We start from the raw sequence: 19,602 nt of genomic DNA on the forward strand, positions 1-19,602 counted from the left end.
TTGCTACAGATATCGTGGTCTCAAAATTGGTGTCTTAACCCCTACCCTTCCTAAACCACACACTATATTACAGAGTTTTTATTAAAAACTTCAAGCTCAAGTAATGTCCTAACATATCTGAAACTTGGTTTTCTTAATCTACAAAAATCTAACCTCAAATATTTGCATAACTTAAAGCTCTCGCAAGGCATGTTAAATCATCCATCATCTTTAAACATGGTGACAAATTTTTCTCAAATACAATGTGACACCAATCCTTTAAGTTATCTTGTAACTCTAAAAACTGTAACTCAAGACCTTTACATTTATGGCAAAATGTATGTTTGCGATTTTACCACCACCCCTCTCCTAAACTATGAAATATAATTTTAAAAGTTTTACTGCAAAATTTGGACGGACGGATTATCTACAATGACTGAGTGTAGTTCCGTATTTAATTATTTATTCTAATATTATCCTACTGAATAACAGCTGGCTGGCCTTAGTACAGCAGTACGTATACATGTAAATACAAAAAAGTCATAAATTTATAATACAAGATTGAATGATAAAAATGTGACTGTACAAAAGAAATACAATAAGAGGTACAATAAAATATGAATGTTATATATATATTAAAGTATACATGATAACTCATTAAAATAGACCTGGTGAATGATTAAAATACAATTGATGTTTAGGCACGTTGGACATCATTAAAACTACTGACTATGGAGTTAAGAAACTTATTATATTTATAATCTGTAGGTGATGTCAATAACGACCCTTTAGTGCGTACTCGATACGGCGTAGCTCGTATAGATATCCTCGATAAAAGCGTAGGGACAGAGTGGTAACCTTCTAAAATTTTCTCAACAAATTTTTATTTTATTTCTGTTTCTTCTAGCTGAAAGGTATTCAACTTTTATCTTGTTCAATAGGTTGTCATAACTATAAAATAATTTAAACAGTTTAAATCTAAAATATAAATAGGAAAGACATTTATTTTGTATATTCTCAATGATGTCACATTTTTCAACACCACTGGAAAAATTCCATGTCACAGAACTGAATTCCAGAATGGGTCTGACAAATGCCATGTACATAACTAAGAGAAGGTGGAGGTTGTTCAGAACTTGCCATTTGTTTATGACCCAACCTGTCAGTTTTCTACTTGTTGACACCATATGATTAAGATGCATCTTAAAGCTAAATTTCCTGTCAAGAAAAACTCCAAGAGCCTTATCATCTTCTACAAGACTAAGATTCACATTGTCTATGTTATAATTGTAGTAGGAGTGCTGTCTCTTGCGTGAGAAGGTCATTGCAACTGACTTAGACAAGTTGATCGAGAGTTGATTACCATCTAACCACTTCTTAATTGCATTAATATCCGTTTGTAGTTTATAATGGTCATTTACATCATTAATCCTCTGCATAAAAAAGACATTTTGAATACTTTACAACATCTTCTATATCATTTAGAAATAAAATAAACAAAAGGGGACCCAGGGGAGACCCTTGAGGTACACCTTTGTTGATAAAACCAGGTTTCGAAAGAGCATTTTGAAACCTGACTTTAAATAATCTGTGCCTAAGATAATTACTAAACCAGTTACAATAAATTGGTGTACAACCATAGTTGCTAAGTTTAGCAACCAAGCCATAGACAGATCTAGGTAAATATCATCTAATTGGTGTCTGTTTCTAAAAGCTTGAGAGATGTCAGTTAAGAATACTGAATGATTTGTACTTATTGATCTCCCAGCCATAAATTCATGTTGGTTGATACTAATCTTATTCTTAAAATTAAAATAGAAAGATTTGAAAACAAATTGTTCAAACAACTTACTAAAAATATTAATAATTGAAATAGGTCTAAAATTAGATACCTCAATGTTTGGTTCCTCTCGATTTTGGGATAGGAATAATTGTTACTTCTTTCCACATTTTAGGGTATGTACCACTTGATAGAGACCTGTTGAAGATGCTGCAAAAAATAGGAGCAAGTATTGCTATGTGAACTCCGAAAATGCATTGTAGATAGTTTTGCGGAAAAAGAGAGCATGGTATAGAGCGTGTGTGCAACATGAGGAAAATCAGTTTTTCATTCACCATCTTGAAACACATTGTTCAATTTCACTCACATGTAATACCATTGCAGTCTGTCAAGTTTTCTAGCTGCAGAAACAAGTTATCATGGTCACTAAATAGGTGACTTGTCTTTCTTTGCCCATCCAAAGATGGGTATTAAGTACCCATACTCCTAAGTCGTGCATTATGTTTTGATAATTTTATTTGTGAATTTACAGTGCAAATAATGTCACAAAACTCGTGAAAGTTTTATGTACAAAGCTCGAAATTGTAGTCTCTAAAAAGGTTTGAAAATGTCAAAAATGGTCAGAATATGAAAGTATACGTATGCATTGTATTTACTTGAGTACCCCACACCCCCTATTTTTAAGAAAAAATGATATTGTGGTAGATTATGAGAGTGCCTGACTTCTTGGGTATAGAGCTCCTAATCACAAATAGCATTTATCCTACATGGGCAAGCAACCTATTACGTTCAATGAATGCACTGACATGGAGGGAGGGAGGGATCCTCAGTGTAAGGCATTGGGAAGAAAACAACATTTGCACACTTACTAAATTTTAAGAAATGAAATTAATCATTTGAAAAGTGTTTAATTTAATTGTACCACAGTTAACTTTATTCTACTTTCACGACATTTCAATAAAAGGTACTCAATTGTCCTTTGCAATGTTTTATACATGAAAAAATTTGTTGTAAAAGTTGATCGTCACGAAACTATGTGGCTTACCCATGTACAGAAGTGACTGATATCTAAAGTGCTACCACATTTCAAAATTATAAGCTTTGTTCGTTCAATGTTTTATCTAAGTATTTCAGACCCTTTCGATTTTTTATTTCTTGAATATATTTTGATTTTTTGTTTCTTGAATATATGTTCGTATTATTTCTGTTAAAAGTCTATTTCAAGAACATTAAGAAAATTACGATATGATAATGTGGTTCTCTACCATGCCAAGCTCTCAATACTATGCAGTGTGTTTGTTTACTTCTTAATGGGTTTGCATATATATTTACACATTCTTGAAATGCTTGTTTATTATGTAGATTTTTCCTATATTTATTCCCTTTTGATTTACAACATGCATTTGATTTTTTCAGAGGACATTGTCTACTTTTTTCAACTGGCATGTGGCGAGAAAGCGATGGTCAGTTTGTTGTTAGTTGGGCCTCCCAGGCATATTGCAACTACACTATATTTGTTGGGGTTATTCTTTTCATCACATGTGTAGTGCAGATATATCGGATGTCTGTGTTTCTTTACAAAGGGACTGACAGGTATGTAGGATATTGTTGCAATGCTTGTGTGTAAGTGAATTGTTTCTCTTAATTTCTCCATTTACAGAAGGTGATAATCTTGGATAGTAGATGATTAAAAATATACGATTTATTTACCAATTGTTTTGTGGTTGTACGTAAAATATGTGATTGAGTAGCAATTAATGTCAGTTATAGCATTCACAAATAAGATGTAGTGTAGCCAGTAATCAGACACTGCTGTGTTAGTGTTTTCAAATTCCTACCTAATTAAATAATACATTCTCCATTTCACATGTAGCAGATGAAGGTACTTTGAAACGTAACGAGTCGGTATGTTCTAGAAAACCCTATGGAATTGGCAATGGAATTTGATAAGCCGATGTTTTAGTCATGGTCACCTCTGTGGCAGAACACGTCGAGTGATCCACTCATGTATGATCCCTCCAGGAAGGTTTTAGGTTTGAGTCCTGGTCTGCTTCACCATTTTGTGCTTTCATTATCATCCACCCTTTACAGAGCTTATGCCTATTCCATTTCTAATGTTTTAGTGTGTGTTTGGTATACTAATGTGTTTGTGTTTGGTTGATTTATGATTTTATTCAGTGTCCAGCACTTAAAAATAAAATATAATCATGATAATAAAGCACTGTAAAATAATAAAAATACTCATAGAAGTGCTTAGTTGTTCCTAGAGTTGCAAAAATGCTGGCTTTTTTGAATGGAGTTCTTTTTTTCGATTAAAAAATGGGAATTTTGGCTTTTTTCCAATTGCAGCTAACCTATTAGAGTGCGCGTCAAATCTCCTTCATATGGCCTTGAACGGCTGAACAGCACCAGTGAATCACAGACTTGCGGCGTTGCCTAGTTCCGTGACAAGGCATTTCGCTCAACCACGCTGTCTCTTTTCCGTGTGAGATTTCGACATGGCACCGCTGCAGTGCACTGCTATTGGCTATCGCCATATGCAGGAGATATGACGCGCACTCTACACTTGCAGTCTCCGTTAACAGTTTAGAGGTTTGTAATGTCATACTTTGGAATTATCTAAATAATTTTACATGGTGTAGCAGCCAGAAGACACATATTTGCCATATCTTCTACAGGGTGTCCAAAAAGTCACCCAACCAAGAATTTGAACGTACGTAACTTTTGTACAAAAAGCGATAGAGACATGAAACTTACACTGGGTATTTGGTTTATGTGGATATTTTTCAATGATCAAACAATAAAACCATGCTCTACATGAATGTTCAGCATGCAGAAAAAGTTACTAAGGTGTAAAAAAGTTTTTGTACAAAGTAAAAACAAGCATAGATAGGAGACAGCTGTTGAGTTGCTTGCCAATTTTTTTTATGTGTATCGATGGTCTATGTGGGTATTTATCGAATTGATGAAAGAACGATAAACTTTTAGGGAGATTTCACACCGAAGTGACAAGCTGTAAGTGACACGTGTAAGCGAATGTGAAGCAAACTATTAGTAATCAAGTGAACCTTTCAAACTGAAGCGACATGACAAGCTGCATATGTCGCTCGTCGCTCATGTGTCAATCGGATTTAGCAAATTTTCTCAATACCATCCACCGTGTTGCCTTAGTTTGTTCGCATATGCGCAGTGAAGGCTTCACCCCAACGAGCCATATTTAAAGTCTAGAAGAGAGTCCAACCGGAAGCCTTGCAATATGTTTGGACCTCTAATTTGTTGATATAATAAAGAATGGACATGTACAATGTTTAAGATTTAAACACAAAGTTCTTTTGGCATTATCAAGTTTCTTGGTACAGTTATTGGCTGTAATTTGCCTTCAACATCATGTAAAAAGTCTTGTTTTGTTCATTTAGTAAGTGACTGCTTTTGTTTGGTACAGCCAGCGCATGGAGGCACATTAGTCCAAAATTGATCCATCAACGTGGTAAGGTACTCTAGTGTATTGTTTCTCAACTTCCGGGCCGCAGCCTGGTACTAGGCCCTCGTATCAACTGTACTGCAACAGGTTCTGCTTAAAGTGCTTGACAAATAACGTAATCCTAATGTCATATTTGAGTTGTGAGGTTTTTCTCTTTTAATTCCATTTTATACACAATCAAGACTGGACCTACATTTTTTCCGCACCACTATGTGCAACTGCTTCGTCATCCATATTTTTATATTTGTCAACATGCCTCCATGTAATCAAACTATTATTACTCTTTATGATTATACCAGAATTAATTTCATGGGTATATGTTAATTCATGTATAAAAGAGGAAAATTCTTGGGATCCAGGCATTGACTTTTGAATATAGAATTTACCAAGCCATGGTATCACGATGGTTGAGAACCATATCTCTAATGTTTAGGTCTTCACTTTATCCAGGCTGGAAAAAGTAGTGTATGCAGTTTGAGATCAGTGCATATGATTTCTCCGTCTTCTCATGCACAACATGCCTCCCCTAAGTTTAAATAACTGGCACAAATTTTACGACATGAATGTCTCTTCTTATGTTTTTACGGGTGACTAATAAATTGATTAGTTCAATTATATCGGTATCATCATGGGAACTGAGGAAAGAAACAAGTGTTGTTTCCAGCTTGTCGCTTTGGTGTGAAATCTCCCTTATGCATTTTATGCATTACAGACAATTTATGGGCTTAAATATGGCATATTCACAAAAGTCATATTCACTTTGTACTGCCCTTTAAATACACCATAATAAAAGTGTTTTGTTGCTATAAACTGAGTTTTAATGCACTTTGTACTGTTCTTTTAGGTTATTTCATTTACTCCGGACTTTTGTTAAACCGGCCGACTTAGTGTGATTCTTGCTGTAGAATTAATATATGTTTGTAGCTATTATCAACCTATGGGGTAAAGCAGAATAAGTAAACTAATTTTTAATAATTTCTTTTTCCGCAGCTCTTTTCTTTCAGCATTTGTTGATGTAGTTGGAAGTATCATTTTGTGCATGATGACCGTTGTTGCAGCTCTGATGATTACATTAGGATTTATTGTTTGGTGCAAGGATATTACAAAAAGATTTCAGTCGTAAGTATTCCATTTATGTCAGTCACATATATTTCCAGTAACAAACAGTGTCGATTTCCAAATCTCAATTTTGAAGACATGAAGTGCAATCTAGCAGACCTAGCTGTAAGGAGGTATAACAGTCTTTCTTCACCCAAGACCCTGCACTTCAAGGTGCCAAACAGCATATATCAGCAGTTCTTGAACTTCCTATCCTAGACCGTGGACCCCCTTCAGAGAACACACGCCCTCGCGGACCCTCAGGAAGTAACTCAAAGTTTAAAGCCCGGAATTTGCATCATACATATTTATTTCTAGTGTTTCATCACTGATTTTCACCAGTTAAGGAAGGAAGAATTAAATGAACGTACACATTTTATTTTTATTTGCATTTTATTGTAATATTAATTGTAGCAATCACATTCAATTAATCAAAAGTATATAAAATACTATTTTTGTATTAATAATGAATACTAACAAGAGATGACACAACCCTACTTGTTAATCTTATTTCCTGTGAGAGGGATGATGATGCATTTCACTGACAAGTCGTGATATATTGGTCTTAATGGTAGAAACTTTAATCCTAAGTTCTGATTCTACATTTTCCAAATAATCTCTGTACTTGTTTGTAAGATAGATTAGCAGAGAATGATTTTTCACATAAGTAGGTTGTTACAAAAGGCATTAATACTTTCATGGCCTTCTTTGATAGTCCAGGAAAATCATCCTGTAAGTAAGCCCAAAAGTTTGCAAGTGTCTTTTCTTTGAACTGCATTTCAGAGCACCGTCCGTTGTTACCTCCATAAGTTGGTCTTCTTCTGCTTCTGTAAGCCCTTCTACTTCATGCACGCTAACTTAAAATTGATCCCTGATCCAATTTTTGCTTGCATCAGGCACAGGAAAATATTCTCTGAATGACTGCTGCAAGTGTTTCAAATGTTGTGCGAAGAAAGTCTGCTCATATTTTCCATTCAGTATATGCTGACGCCACAACTTGAACTTTTTGATCATTGCTTCGATCTTGTTTTCAACTAAAAAGACAGTTACTTATTCTCCTTGAAGACTTAAGTTCAGATTATGTAAATAGATGATGATATCTGATAAGTATGCTAACTTGACTAACCAGGAAAAATCATTCAAAGGATCGCTGAGGTGAAATTGCTCATCCAAGAGAAGTATTCTTATTTCGTCTCTCAACTCCCAGAATCGAGACAAAACTTTACCTCGTGACAGCCAGCGAACTCCGCAGTGAAGCAAAAGTTGATGATATTCACTGTCCATTTCTTTGCAGAGCTGATCAAAAAGTCTTGAATTCAGTGACTTGCTTTGTATGAAATTGACAATTTTCACTGATTCATTTAAGTTCTGTTGAAGCTCTTCTGGTATCTTCTTGGCCACTAGTGCATCCCTGTGTAAGCAGCAATGGAACCATGTTGCCGACGGGGCAATTTCTTTTATTTGTGCTGCAAGTCCAATAAGCCTTCCCGACATTGCTCGTACTCCATGTGCTAACTCCAACGCATTTCAACCAGTCCATATTATGAAATGATATAAACGCGTTTAAGCTGGCAAATACTTCTTCAGTTGTAGTGTGGGTCAAATAGGAGATGAAGAGTAAGTCCTCGTAAACACTTTTGAGATGTTCATACCTAATGTAGCACATCAGTGTTGCTTTGTTTGTAATGTCTGTGCTTCCATCCAGTTGCAAAGCAAAATAGGGTGACATTCAAACTCTTTCTAATAACTGCTCCTTAATATTTTCGGACAAACTGACGATTCGCTTCTTAACGGTATCAAGGAGAGATCTTTGGCAGCGTTTTCACTGATCAATGCAGATACCATGATTTTTGACGCAATTGTGTGAGGTTTTCCAGTTTTTGCTATCAGGTGAAAGAACTTCCCTCACGGCATTCTTGTTATTTCACCCACTTATAGACCTTTTCACAATTTTCTTGCTTTCGCGAAGCTCCTGCCCCTTACTTCTAAAAAAGTCAATGCTCTTTGTGATTAGTTTCAAGATGCCTTCGCAGTTTCGATGGTTTTATGGCTTCATTGGACAATACATCATAACATAACACATACTGTGGAAGTTGCTTGTCTTCTGGGCCTGAACGCGTGAAATCCTTGCTATAATGGCAGCACTTTCTAAGAAGACTGGTAGGTTCACAGTGCTTTCTAAGAAGACTGGTAGGTTCACAGTACTTTGAACTTGACACACCCTCATCATCGGAATCTGAACTTTTTTGTTTCAAATTCAGCCAGCGGTCCATCTTAGGTCAGAAGTCACAAGCATAAAATTCACTGCAGAAATATCGATAAGTAACTTTACCGTTACCTGACAATATGCAAAGGCCCGTAGACAGACTCAGATGCGAACGCCGCAATCCTTTTATACGTGGCTTTCTTCGAGAACATACTCCAAAAGACTAGAGAAATCCTTAGAAGTAATACAAGACTTTCCGAGGATGCAAACATCACAAGATTCTGAACAGCTGCAAAGGCAGCTTTTGTTTGTTCGCACTATGGAACAAAGTCACACACGAAGCAATCCGAGGCAAACAATGAAGCATCCCCCCTGCCCCCCCCCCCCCCCAAGCACCAGCCCAGGCAGTTCTCAGCCAAAACATGCATCCTGTTGCTGTGGGAACTGGCGATGCTTAGTCATGTCTACGTTTTCGGCTTATCTACTTCCATTTCTTTTCTCAGTAAATAGACACTGTAAATTTGTATAATTTTCGTTCTCTCATAATTCATTCTTTACATTAAAGAGTAAATGCTCGTCTTAGTATTTTTCCGAACCTTTGTGGAACACTGGGAGAGTTTCGTGGACCCGGGCCACAGTTGAAGAACCGCTGGCATATATCTTTTTGACAGAGAAGCCTATAGGATGAAACCTCTGAGATTGACCCTTTCGCTCAGTTCAATTATTGTAGCTTATCGTATATATATGAATACAAGATGGAAGAATGGGTCAAAGTGCTAGAAGATGTAGATGGGAAGAAGAAAGTATTGTGTGGATTAGTGAGAGAAAGGAGAAGAGAAAGAGGAGACAGCTGTAAGCTAAGGGATGAAAGGGGAAATGCTGTAGAAGAGGATGAAGAAATAAGGAGAATGTGGAGATGATATTTCGAGAAATTGCTGAACGTGAAAAAAGGAAGGAAAAATGAATCTCACATGGAAAGAAATGGAGGAAGCATAGGTATCCGAAAATGAAAGTTACGCACACACTCTTCTCTTCCCCTGACCACTACAAAAGGCTAAAAACGTACGAATGAGAATCGGGCTACAATACATGCATCACACTGTGCTGCTGCATATGTCACATATTCACATTTCTTACTTGTTTACTTTGCCTGTAATTATCATCATCAATTCTTAAATTACCCAGTACTGTATGGTGTGGCATTTTCGGCTACCAACAAGGCTCGTGCCAGTGCACAGCCTGAATGGCACATGCTGCATTGAAAATTGAAGCACTTTGGATTGAAACTCACCTATTTCAACAACTTTCCATTTTTTGATATGTGCACTAATAATGAAGTTACCTATGGGACTGGACTTCTGAATCACCCTGTATTTAGAATAACTCCGAATGTAAACATCAGCTTCATGTACGTTAATTCAAGCAATATTGTATTTCGTTTCTGTTAGACTTGCAACGATACTTCACACTGAATATATATTGTACGCGAAGGATGAGCAGACTAACACAAATATAAAAGATATGGATCTGCAACTTTGCATATTTTCCTACCTCATGTGGCCCTTCCGGTATGTCAAATTTCAAAAGCATAAAAGAATGTAAGGTTGAGGACTGTGTTGATTTGTCATGGAATGACCCAATATAGAATCATAACTCTACCAAGTTTTGGAACTTTTTAACCACTTCAGGCCATTGTTGGGGCCAAAGGGATTCTCCGGATAGGTATATTTGTGAAAATGTCAACATTTCATCTTCTAACTGTGACAGTTGGGAATGAGGTTCTAAAGTTTCACATCTCAAAAGCACATCCTTGAGAAGCATGTGAGGATCCTGTCCACTAAATGTAAAAGCAATGTTAGTGACGGCCCACACCACCTCATTGTGTTCAGTGTAGGTCATGCTATAACATGGTATTAGTGCAACCATATTGTGACTATTTAGGTCACACTTATAAACAGAAAATCTCTGGTTTTCAGACCTTTTAAATGGATCTCAAAATTTATTTATTGAATTAGATGCTCCACTCCAGGGCTGTTGTTAGGAAATGTGTAAACTATAGACGTGAGCAGGGGTATTAAAATTGAAGGTGCCCGGTCGCCATGATGCCTGAAAAGTCTTGCCTGGCCCGACACCTGAAGTTTAATTACTTTTTTTAGTATTTCAAGTTTGGTTACGGAAATTTCCATTACCTTTTATTTAAAAATAACGAGTATAGTATGTGTTTTTTAATGTTTGTTTGTGTGTTTTCTGTATCACGTGCATCATTAAATGAGAATAATTAGCATGCCATTATAAATTTTTGCATTCTTGCTAGCTCAATTTTAAAATCTGAAGTGATATGGTACCATCGGGCATATATTATAATGTATTGCATAGTTATTTATGATGTTACCAGTTGAGCCTTCTTCAGGAAAGCCACACCAGTGCAAGAATTAAATAATATCAATTCACTCTTGTATTAATTAGTAAATTAAGTGTTTTAAGATCACATTTCATAGATTGTCTTAGTTGGATTCATGGCTTTCTTAGCCTCTAATTACAAAATTAAATAAATAAATGTACTGGATCCTGAGAAAAAGAGGCTGGCACCTGAATTATTTTTAGTTTTGTCTACTCCTGGACGTGAGGCCCCGAGCATATAGCAAAGCATGCTGTGTTAGCAACTCGGCCATACAAGTCACCATAGAGGACATCAAGCCAAAAAAATTTCTTATTAATTTTTTGTTACTTTAGGCCATATTTTGGTTCTATCAGACCATGAAAGCACATTTTATGCTGTGTATGTTTTTAGCCATGCACTAAAGATTTATCATTGCCACTGACATTTTTTTTGTCAGATAACATACTAAAGACATTAGTTCTCTATCGAAGGGCCGGTGATTTATCCACACACACCCATCACCCTTCTCTTGCACCCCACTAAAATTATTCACAATGGCTCAATTTGACCTCTTCCCTGATGGAAAATTCTGGATAAAACCCTGGAAAGAGAATCATTCTGACAGAGAAGCCTATAGGATGAAACCTCTGAGATTGACCCTTTCGCTCAGTTCAATTATTGTAGCTTATCGTATATATATGAATACAAGATGGAAGAATGGGTCAAAGTGCTAGAAGATGTAGATGGGAACAAGAAAGTATTGTGTGGATTAGTGGTGTGCAGTGGCTGTACAGTGTGTTGAAAACAGTGTGGCAAGAGAGAGAAGTACCAAGAGATTGGACAAAGGGATTACTGGTTCCCATATTCAAGAAGGGTAACAGAAAGGAATCTAAAAACTACAGAGGAATAACACTAATGTGGCACTCAGCAAAGGTGTATGAGAAAATATTAAGAGAAATAGAATAAGGGATGTAACAGAGCTGAACATGAGAGAGGAACAGTATGGATTTAGAAGAAGCAGATCACCAGTGGATCTGATATTCACCATAAGGCAATTACAGGAAAGGCACTATGAGTATGGAAATGATTTGATTATGGCATTCCTAGATAGAGATAGCATGGACAGAACAAAGATTTGGAAGGCTCTAAGAGTACAAAGGAGTCGAGGAAGAGGTAGTGTGTAGAGTGCAGAGCACATACAAGGCCAACCACAGCTGTGTGAAGACACCAGTGTGGGAAGAACAGAGTGGTTCAGCATAAGTAATGGACTAAAACAGGGAAGTGCTCTTTCCCTACTGCTCTTCATAATTACAATGGATGCAATTAACGAAGAGGTGGGGAAGAAGATAGGAGAGGAAGAGATGAAGGCCCTGTTGTTCGCTAATAAATTAGTAATATGGGGAAACAGAGAAGAAGTAGTACAGAGACAGCTTGATAGTTGGAATGAGGAAATCAGAAGAGCTGGAATGAAATTCAATGCAGAAAAGAGTGAGGTGCTAATAACAACAAGAAATAGAGCCAGAAATGAACCAAGAATAAAGATGGACACAGAAGAGTTGAGGGTAGTGGATAGCTTCAAATATCTAGGAAGCATAATTGAGAGAAATGGAAGAATAGATGAGGAGGTAAACAGAAGGGGGTAAATGGATAGATAGATAGATGGGTATGTAGACTATATCAAAGCATTCGAAGATTAATATGGAACAGGGATGTACCTAAGAAATGCAAGAAGGTAATACATAGCACATACTATGTGCCAATAATTATGTACGGAGCACAGACTTGGACAATGACAGAGAGAGACAAAAGAAAGATGCAGACAGTGGAGATGAAATTTTTAAGGAGTATAATGGGTAAGACTAGAAGGGATAGAATAAGGAATGAGAAGATCCAACAGACAGTCGGGTGGTGGAGATTCAGGACAGGATAGATCAGGCACAGATGAGATGGTTTGGGCACATGAAGAGGATGGATTCTGAAAGACTACCATACCAGTAAGAGCTTACAATGCACAAGGAGTGGGAATAAGTCAAGGGGAGACTAAGATGTCGGTTGAAAGAGCAGAAAGTGGAGAGTGTTAGAAGAGGACAGGATTGGAACACCATGGAAAGAGAGGAATGGTGGAAGACCAGGAAAAAATGGCGAGGCTTGACTTCTATGCCAACCCAGCAAGAGGCAGGAAACGGCGAAGGATGATGATATCAATCAATACCTGCTCAGCCATAGAGTTTATTTAATGTATAAATAGATAGCTTTCAAATATTGGTTCAAGTGCATTTTAAAACTATCGTGTTGTTCTACTTGCAGCTGTGAAGATGCAGCAGGAAATCCAATAGATAAGAAGGATGGAATTGATACAACTGGGTTTTATATTCAAATGGGAACAGCTCAGGTAAGGAAAAAGTTAATTAATAAAATAATATTAATTATTAATGATTGTGTGTAAATTGAATTTTATATTACAGACAGGATAATATCATATGTCTTGTGTTGGTTCTATTGTGATTAAACTATACATCACTTTCCTACCTCTTGAATTAATTGCAACAATGAGGGAGAGTGATGAACTGACAAAATGGGTAATGGGACAAACACAATGTTATGCTTGACCAGGGTACAAATCTGGGACCTCTGGCTACATAGCATGTTATGCTGACCACTCCACCATAGTGGCTCGATTGATTGATTTGCTTTATTTTACTTCGATTTTTGTGCCACTTTTGGCTAATTTGCGAAGATGGGGATCAGTGATGAAATTGATGAATGGACACTCACAAACATCCATGCCCAAGCCGAGTTTTCAAACCTGGGACCCCTGATGTCGTAGCACAATGTGCTAACCACTCCTCCATGGGGGCCGGTTACAGAGGCTCGAATCTTGAGTTGTGAATAATAATAATTTGTAAACAACACACTTAAACTGGTGACATTTCATGATCGTCTCATTTACCAACCTCTCTGGCAGAGTGGTTTGCATAGCATGCTACAAAACTAGGAGCCCTAGGTAAGCCATGGATTTTTATGTTTGTATCATCTTACCTTCTGGTCCCTGGCATAGACAGGGAATGTTCTTGTGATGCATCTATGTCACTCTTTGGTCCTACAGAAAGCAAGAGCACTGGAATAAGATACCCGAAGTTTTCTTAAGTCTGGTAATGATTAGAATGCTTATATAAACCCCTACTATGGATTTATTTTTACTATATAGGCTTACAAGTGTCATGCAGGTTTCTTTGTTTCCTTTTGTTAAGGCACTTAAAGGTAGGAAAACATGAAAAAGCCCTATTTCTGTATATGGGTTGTTATTACTATTTTCCAACTGATGACACATGTTGATTTATTGTCTGAGAGATCGTAGTATTGTTGCCATTTTGATTATTTTGTACTGTGTCATGAGGCTACAATATATCAGGATGAGTCAAAAGTTTGTTCGTTTTTGCACATTGAAATTGAGACTGGAGACACAAGGTGTGACATTGGACTTGTTCAGCAAAGTATAGGCCATTCTGTTGTATGGTCTTCTATCAACGTTCCGTGAGAGCCATGATCCCTTGATGATACCATTCGGCTGGTTTCAAGGCCAAAAACTTGCACACCCCTGTTTCCACAGCATCCAATGTGTTGAATTGTCGTCCTTGCAGGAAATGCACGAGAGAGCGAAACAAATGGTTAATCGAATGGCAAGAGATCAGGGCTGTACGGGGATGAGGCAACAGTTCAATTCCCTCCAAGTCCTGCAGTTTCTCGGTAGCAATTCGTGACCTCTGACATGGGGCATTATCGACCTGCAACAAGGCTCTCTTCCGATGCATCAATGTTGGGTACTTCTGGAGCATAGCATCATAAATCCGCTGCAATTGTATATTGTAAAGCAGAAGTTCTCAAACTGCTTTCTCATTGTACCCTTTAGTTGTAAGTAAAAATGTAATGTACCACCCTCCCTCTACTGGTTTCTCCGAATAGTGGGTTTTGGGGATTTTTTTTCGCTGCCTGATTGGTGGGGCATTTTGATATGTTCGAGGCATGTATTTGCAATAGAGCAAAATCGCATTCGGGCTATATGTGGAAAGATAGTAAACAAATAAACATTAGAATACTAAGTTTATTATTTTATTGGGTGTTCCTACCTTTACAATCTTAACAATTAGTTACAACATTAAAATTTTAAACCACATGTATGCTAACCATCGTACAAAAAATTTAATTTTCATATATTTTTTTACACAGAGTTATTGAACAGAACAACAAAAATAAGTTTGTAAAGAAACTGTTAAGTACGATTTTGGAGTTTTTATTGTAAACCTCAGACTTTCTAGTGAGAAGGGTGTGCCTGCATAGCCTGACACAGTTTCTTGAAGTCTGGTTGTGCACTTCAAAGTTCCCAAAATTGAATCTACTTTGGTACTGTTACCAGTCGTACTCGTGACGTTTTTACACTTTAACTAATGTTTGTGGGTTTTGAGTTGAAGAATGAAATGGGTAGAGATTTCAAAAGAGTATTTAATTTCAAAACATATGAAGCAAAGATGAGAGTGTCAGTGGCAAAATCAGCCTTATTTTCCTGTTGAGTATTAAAGCTATGAAGTCTAAAACAACAAAGTCTGCTCTACACACCTGCAGCAAACATATTGTCATGTGGGTATTCTCTACATTTCTCTTCATTTCACGTACCCCTTTCAAGTCATTCATGTACCCCTGGGGGTATGCATACTACAGTTTGACAACCACTGGTGTAAAGGTTCCCATCGACAGCGCAACCGTCTAGTACGAGTTCCCATATGCACAACATGACCTTCTTTTCATACCGTCCCCTGGTGGAGGTGCATAGTGGTTTAGATCCCAGTTTAAACTGTAGGTCCAGTCCTGATTAGCCTTACTGTGCACAAAGTGGACTTAAAACACCAAATCAATCAATCAATTTTCAAATTGTCCCCTTTGGACAAGTGGCATTGCTTTTTGCTGTGGCCACAACACTGCTTACCACTGCCAGAATATCCTAGAAAGAACCACTTTTCGTCACCTGTGACAATTCAACACGAAAACCTGTCGTCCCATGGATTTTGAAGCAATTGTTGACAGATAGAGACTAGTCGTTCAGCCTGTTGTGGTGTCAACTCGTGGGGAATAAGTCGAGGATGTCGAGAGACAAAACCCATTTGGTGAAGAGAGTGAACCATGGTGCTTTGGGATGATCCAACCTGTCATGCCAATTGCCGTGTACTGATGCTTGCATCGGCTGTCATGTGCTGTAGCAGAGCATCTGCATCCATGGCACCTGGTCTCCCACATTGGGGCATGTCTTCCACACTCATGTCCCAGGACGAGAACCACTTGAACCCTTTCTGTGCTGTCCTAATGTTCACTGTGCCCTCACCTTCCAAAACACAAATTTCTCTCGCAGCTTTCACTACTTTTTTTTCCCAATAATGTCGTAAAAAGATACACAGGACCAATTTGTCGACCGTTGCAAACTGCCATGAAAATGTGCAAAAAGTAGTTTTCCTGCTGACGTCATAAAATTTCATTTTTCTGTCACCCTACACATTGCAACCAAAACAATTTGCCTCTTTCGACATTTCTGTGTATGTAAAGACTAAAAATTCAGAGAAAGTTGTCATAAACCAGGAATAGAGAGAAGTTTTGGGGCAAAAATATGATTTTGTTCATATTTTTTTCTCCACCCTGCAGGATACCCCTCCCCCTCCTACATTTCTTCAGGTACATGGTGTATTTCTTTCAACCGCAAAAACATGCCAAAGGACCATACTCTCTTGTGTTAAAGTCGTATTCATCTCCAACATTTTGTTACCAACTTACAGCTATTCAAAGTTCAAGGGACAGGACTTTGTGGACACTCTGTATAGCAAGTTACAAGTATGACACATATGAAGAATAAGGTCAAAATTGTTAAAATAACATATTTTCATTCTAAAAAAGGCCTTTGACGTGATTAATATTTTTTCTTAGTAGAAGATGGTGAAATTATTTAACAAATTAAGAATATAAAACAGTAAACTGAAGGGTAATGCTCAAGGGCCTTACATACTATGTAGGAATAAAAGTTGAAATGTGCAGGCTCACAGCATTCTGTCATTGTTTTACTAACTGAACTAGCCCTGGCTTCATCTGAGTTTTCATTTGGGCTATTTTACTTGTATGGGAATGGTCTTAATTATGACTATACTCCCATCCACTCATCAGAGCATCAGAAGTCAAGTCTTTTTGGCCAGGTTAGTAGCAAGGTTCTAATATCTCTGTCAACAAGAAAGTCAGTTTAGCTTTCAGTGCCAGATTAGAAAACTAGCATTAGCACTTGCACCAACCAGGCATGGAGTGAACGTCTTGACTACCTATTTTAGCTTTTTTACCTTCAATTTAATTTTTGAAAATTGTCCATCCTCTGGATGAAGCCACATGATGTGAAAGCTGGAGGTGAAAATACATGCACACCATACCAAAAGTGAATGCTACTTATGGGAAAATGTTGGCATGTGTGCAAGATATGCTCTATCAGCAAATACCGTTCGGATAATTTGAAAGTTGACTCACTCCTATGCAAATGGAGAAGATATATTACCCAGATGAAGCATCATGAGCTGTTCTAGCTATAAGCCAGTAAATAATGTCCAATTAAGATTGCATGTCATAATTTGTCTTAATAACATTGAGACACAAAATGTTTTACCCCTAAGATAGGGGTCTAACAAGGGGCATTATACTATTTAATTATCAATATTTTAAAAAATTGACCAAAAGATAAGCATGTTTTTTCAGATCATGGTTTGTGCTCAAGAGATGCCAATGTTAAAACTCCTTCACTGAATGACTAAAGAAAAACAACATTCACATTTACAGACAGACAGACTGATCATAGAGTAAAATTAAAGCCTTATTATACAAGTAGTAACATACATTAAACTGAAAATATGTTATACTAAATAATAAACTATGGAAGATAAACATTAACTGCATGGTAAGTTACATAGTTTTACACATCTTGTAAGAGCAGTATGAGGACATAGGAAATGTATTAGTGGTTCCATACAGCATGCTCACTGGCTTTCGAAATTGGTGCAAATATATAAATAGCATATTGAATCATCCAGTAATTTTGAAGGTAAAGCATTTCCTGCAACATAAACTTAGGTTTGAAGCAGATCTGATTCTGACCACCAAGAATGGACTGTAGCCAGTGTCCTAAAGTCAGTAATGGAAAAGTTTTTATGTATATATATATATATATATATAAAACTCTTCTCAGAAAAAGTTAACAAATAATTATTTGGATTGAAGTGCCAAATCAACTTAGATGCAGAACTTGATATTTCACACATGTCATCAACATCGTAGGCTTGAACTGTGACATAAGTCACAACACATACCTCAGTTGTCCAAATTTCTGGATCTACATACATCCTTCTTCAAGGATGATACCAAGTATTGTTGCATGTTTCTACATATATTAAGGTATGTGTTGCGACTTGTTAAGTTTATGACATTACAGTACATTTTATAGTTTTGCTGGAATTTATTTCCTCAAAAAGGTACCAAAATGCAAATAGTTCTGTACTTGCTTTTTTCCCCTGAAAACTGTTGATTTTATTTATTTATTTTTTCAAAGTTTGGAGCATGGTCTTCATGGGCCTGCTGGGTTGGCCTCTCAGTCTTTGCCATCTTAAAGCTCTGCCGTTATCACCAGCTGGAGAATATCCGCGTCAGCATGTACCGAGAGCGACAAAGGCTACTGAATGGTGGTGGTCCTGACAAGGCAAATGATGTAGAACCAAGAGATCCTCAAGGGTCAGGTGGTAAGGGAGAGCCTCACCAGGAGGAGTATCTGGCTCCCCATTCTGTGTGATATCAACGAAAAAAATATATAATCTCTTCTATCAAGCTGTGATTGTAACTTTTATATTATGTACAAGGGTAATTAAATTATGAGCATTCATTTTTTCTCCAAAGAGGATATTTGTAGAGATGCTGTGCAGTTGAGATAAGACTAAGGACGATGTTTCATGTATGATTGTAAGATGCAGGTTCCAAGAATGAACTGCAATGCAGTATGGCATAATATGCAAGGTTTGTGGATTATGAAATGTATTGTTGTGCAACTCATTTTTTTAAAAAAACTGTATTATATATTGTCATTTATCATGAAATATATAAATTTCAGATTTTAAGCGAAAAATGATGTAATGAGAAACATTCTAGACTATAAGATTGATTGAAAAATAGATTAATGTATTTTATAAATGTTTTGTATAAAATGCTTAATGTAAGATTTAACTATCCAAGTGTAATTGTTTATGTTACATAAGATATCAATAAAAATGTATTTCAAGTTTCTTATATTCCATTAAAGGAGTAAATATGTTTGACTTAACTGTCAGAGAGCAGGAACACAGCATACATAAAAAGCTATTTGTATGAGGAGTAAATATGTTAAGTAGTGCAGCATAAATCTCCATGGAACATTCCCATTTTTTATATAAATTTCCTCAATTTATTCCCATAAGTTTGAAAATAATATATAAATGAAAATGTCTAAAAATGAAGTGATCAAATACAAAATGTAAAAGCATGCACAATTTATATGTTTGCCTTAAGCTATTTAAATATAAGGTTTTGCTTTAATAAAAACAACATATTCATGAGAGTGATAAGGATTACAATAAAAA

General features: G+C 36.7%; 1 protein-coding gene across 1 annotated transcript in view; it reads left to right on the forward strand.

The window, feature by feature from the left end:
• LOC145985219 (transmembrane protein 179) overlaps positions 1–18,970 on the forward strand; it is a 36,664-nt gene extending 17,694 nt beyond the window's left edge. The window contains exons 2-5 of the mRNA XM_083118969.1: positions 3,176–3,352; positions 6,231–6,359; positions 13,232–13,316; positions 18,546–18,970. Of these exons, the coding sequence (XP_082975095.1) occupies positions 3,176–3,352; positions 6,231–6,359; positions 13,232–13,316; positions 18,546–18,782 (628 nt within the window). The 3' untranslated portion in view covers positions 18,783–18,970. The remainder of the gene's footprint in view (positions 1–3,175; positions 3,353–6,230; positions 6,360–13,231; positions 13,317–18,545) is intronic.
• Positions 18,971–19,602: the final 632 nt, after the last annotated feature.

The sequence above is a fragment of the Lepisma saccharinum genome, chromosome 3 (assembly GCF_977018435.1).
Source record: "Lepisma saccharinum chromosome 3, izLepSacc3.1, whole genome shotgun sequence".
NCBI lineage: Eukaryota > Metazoa > Arthropoda > Insecta > Zygentoma > Lepismatidae > Lepisma > Lepisma saccharinum.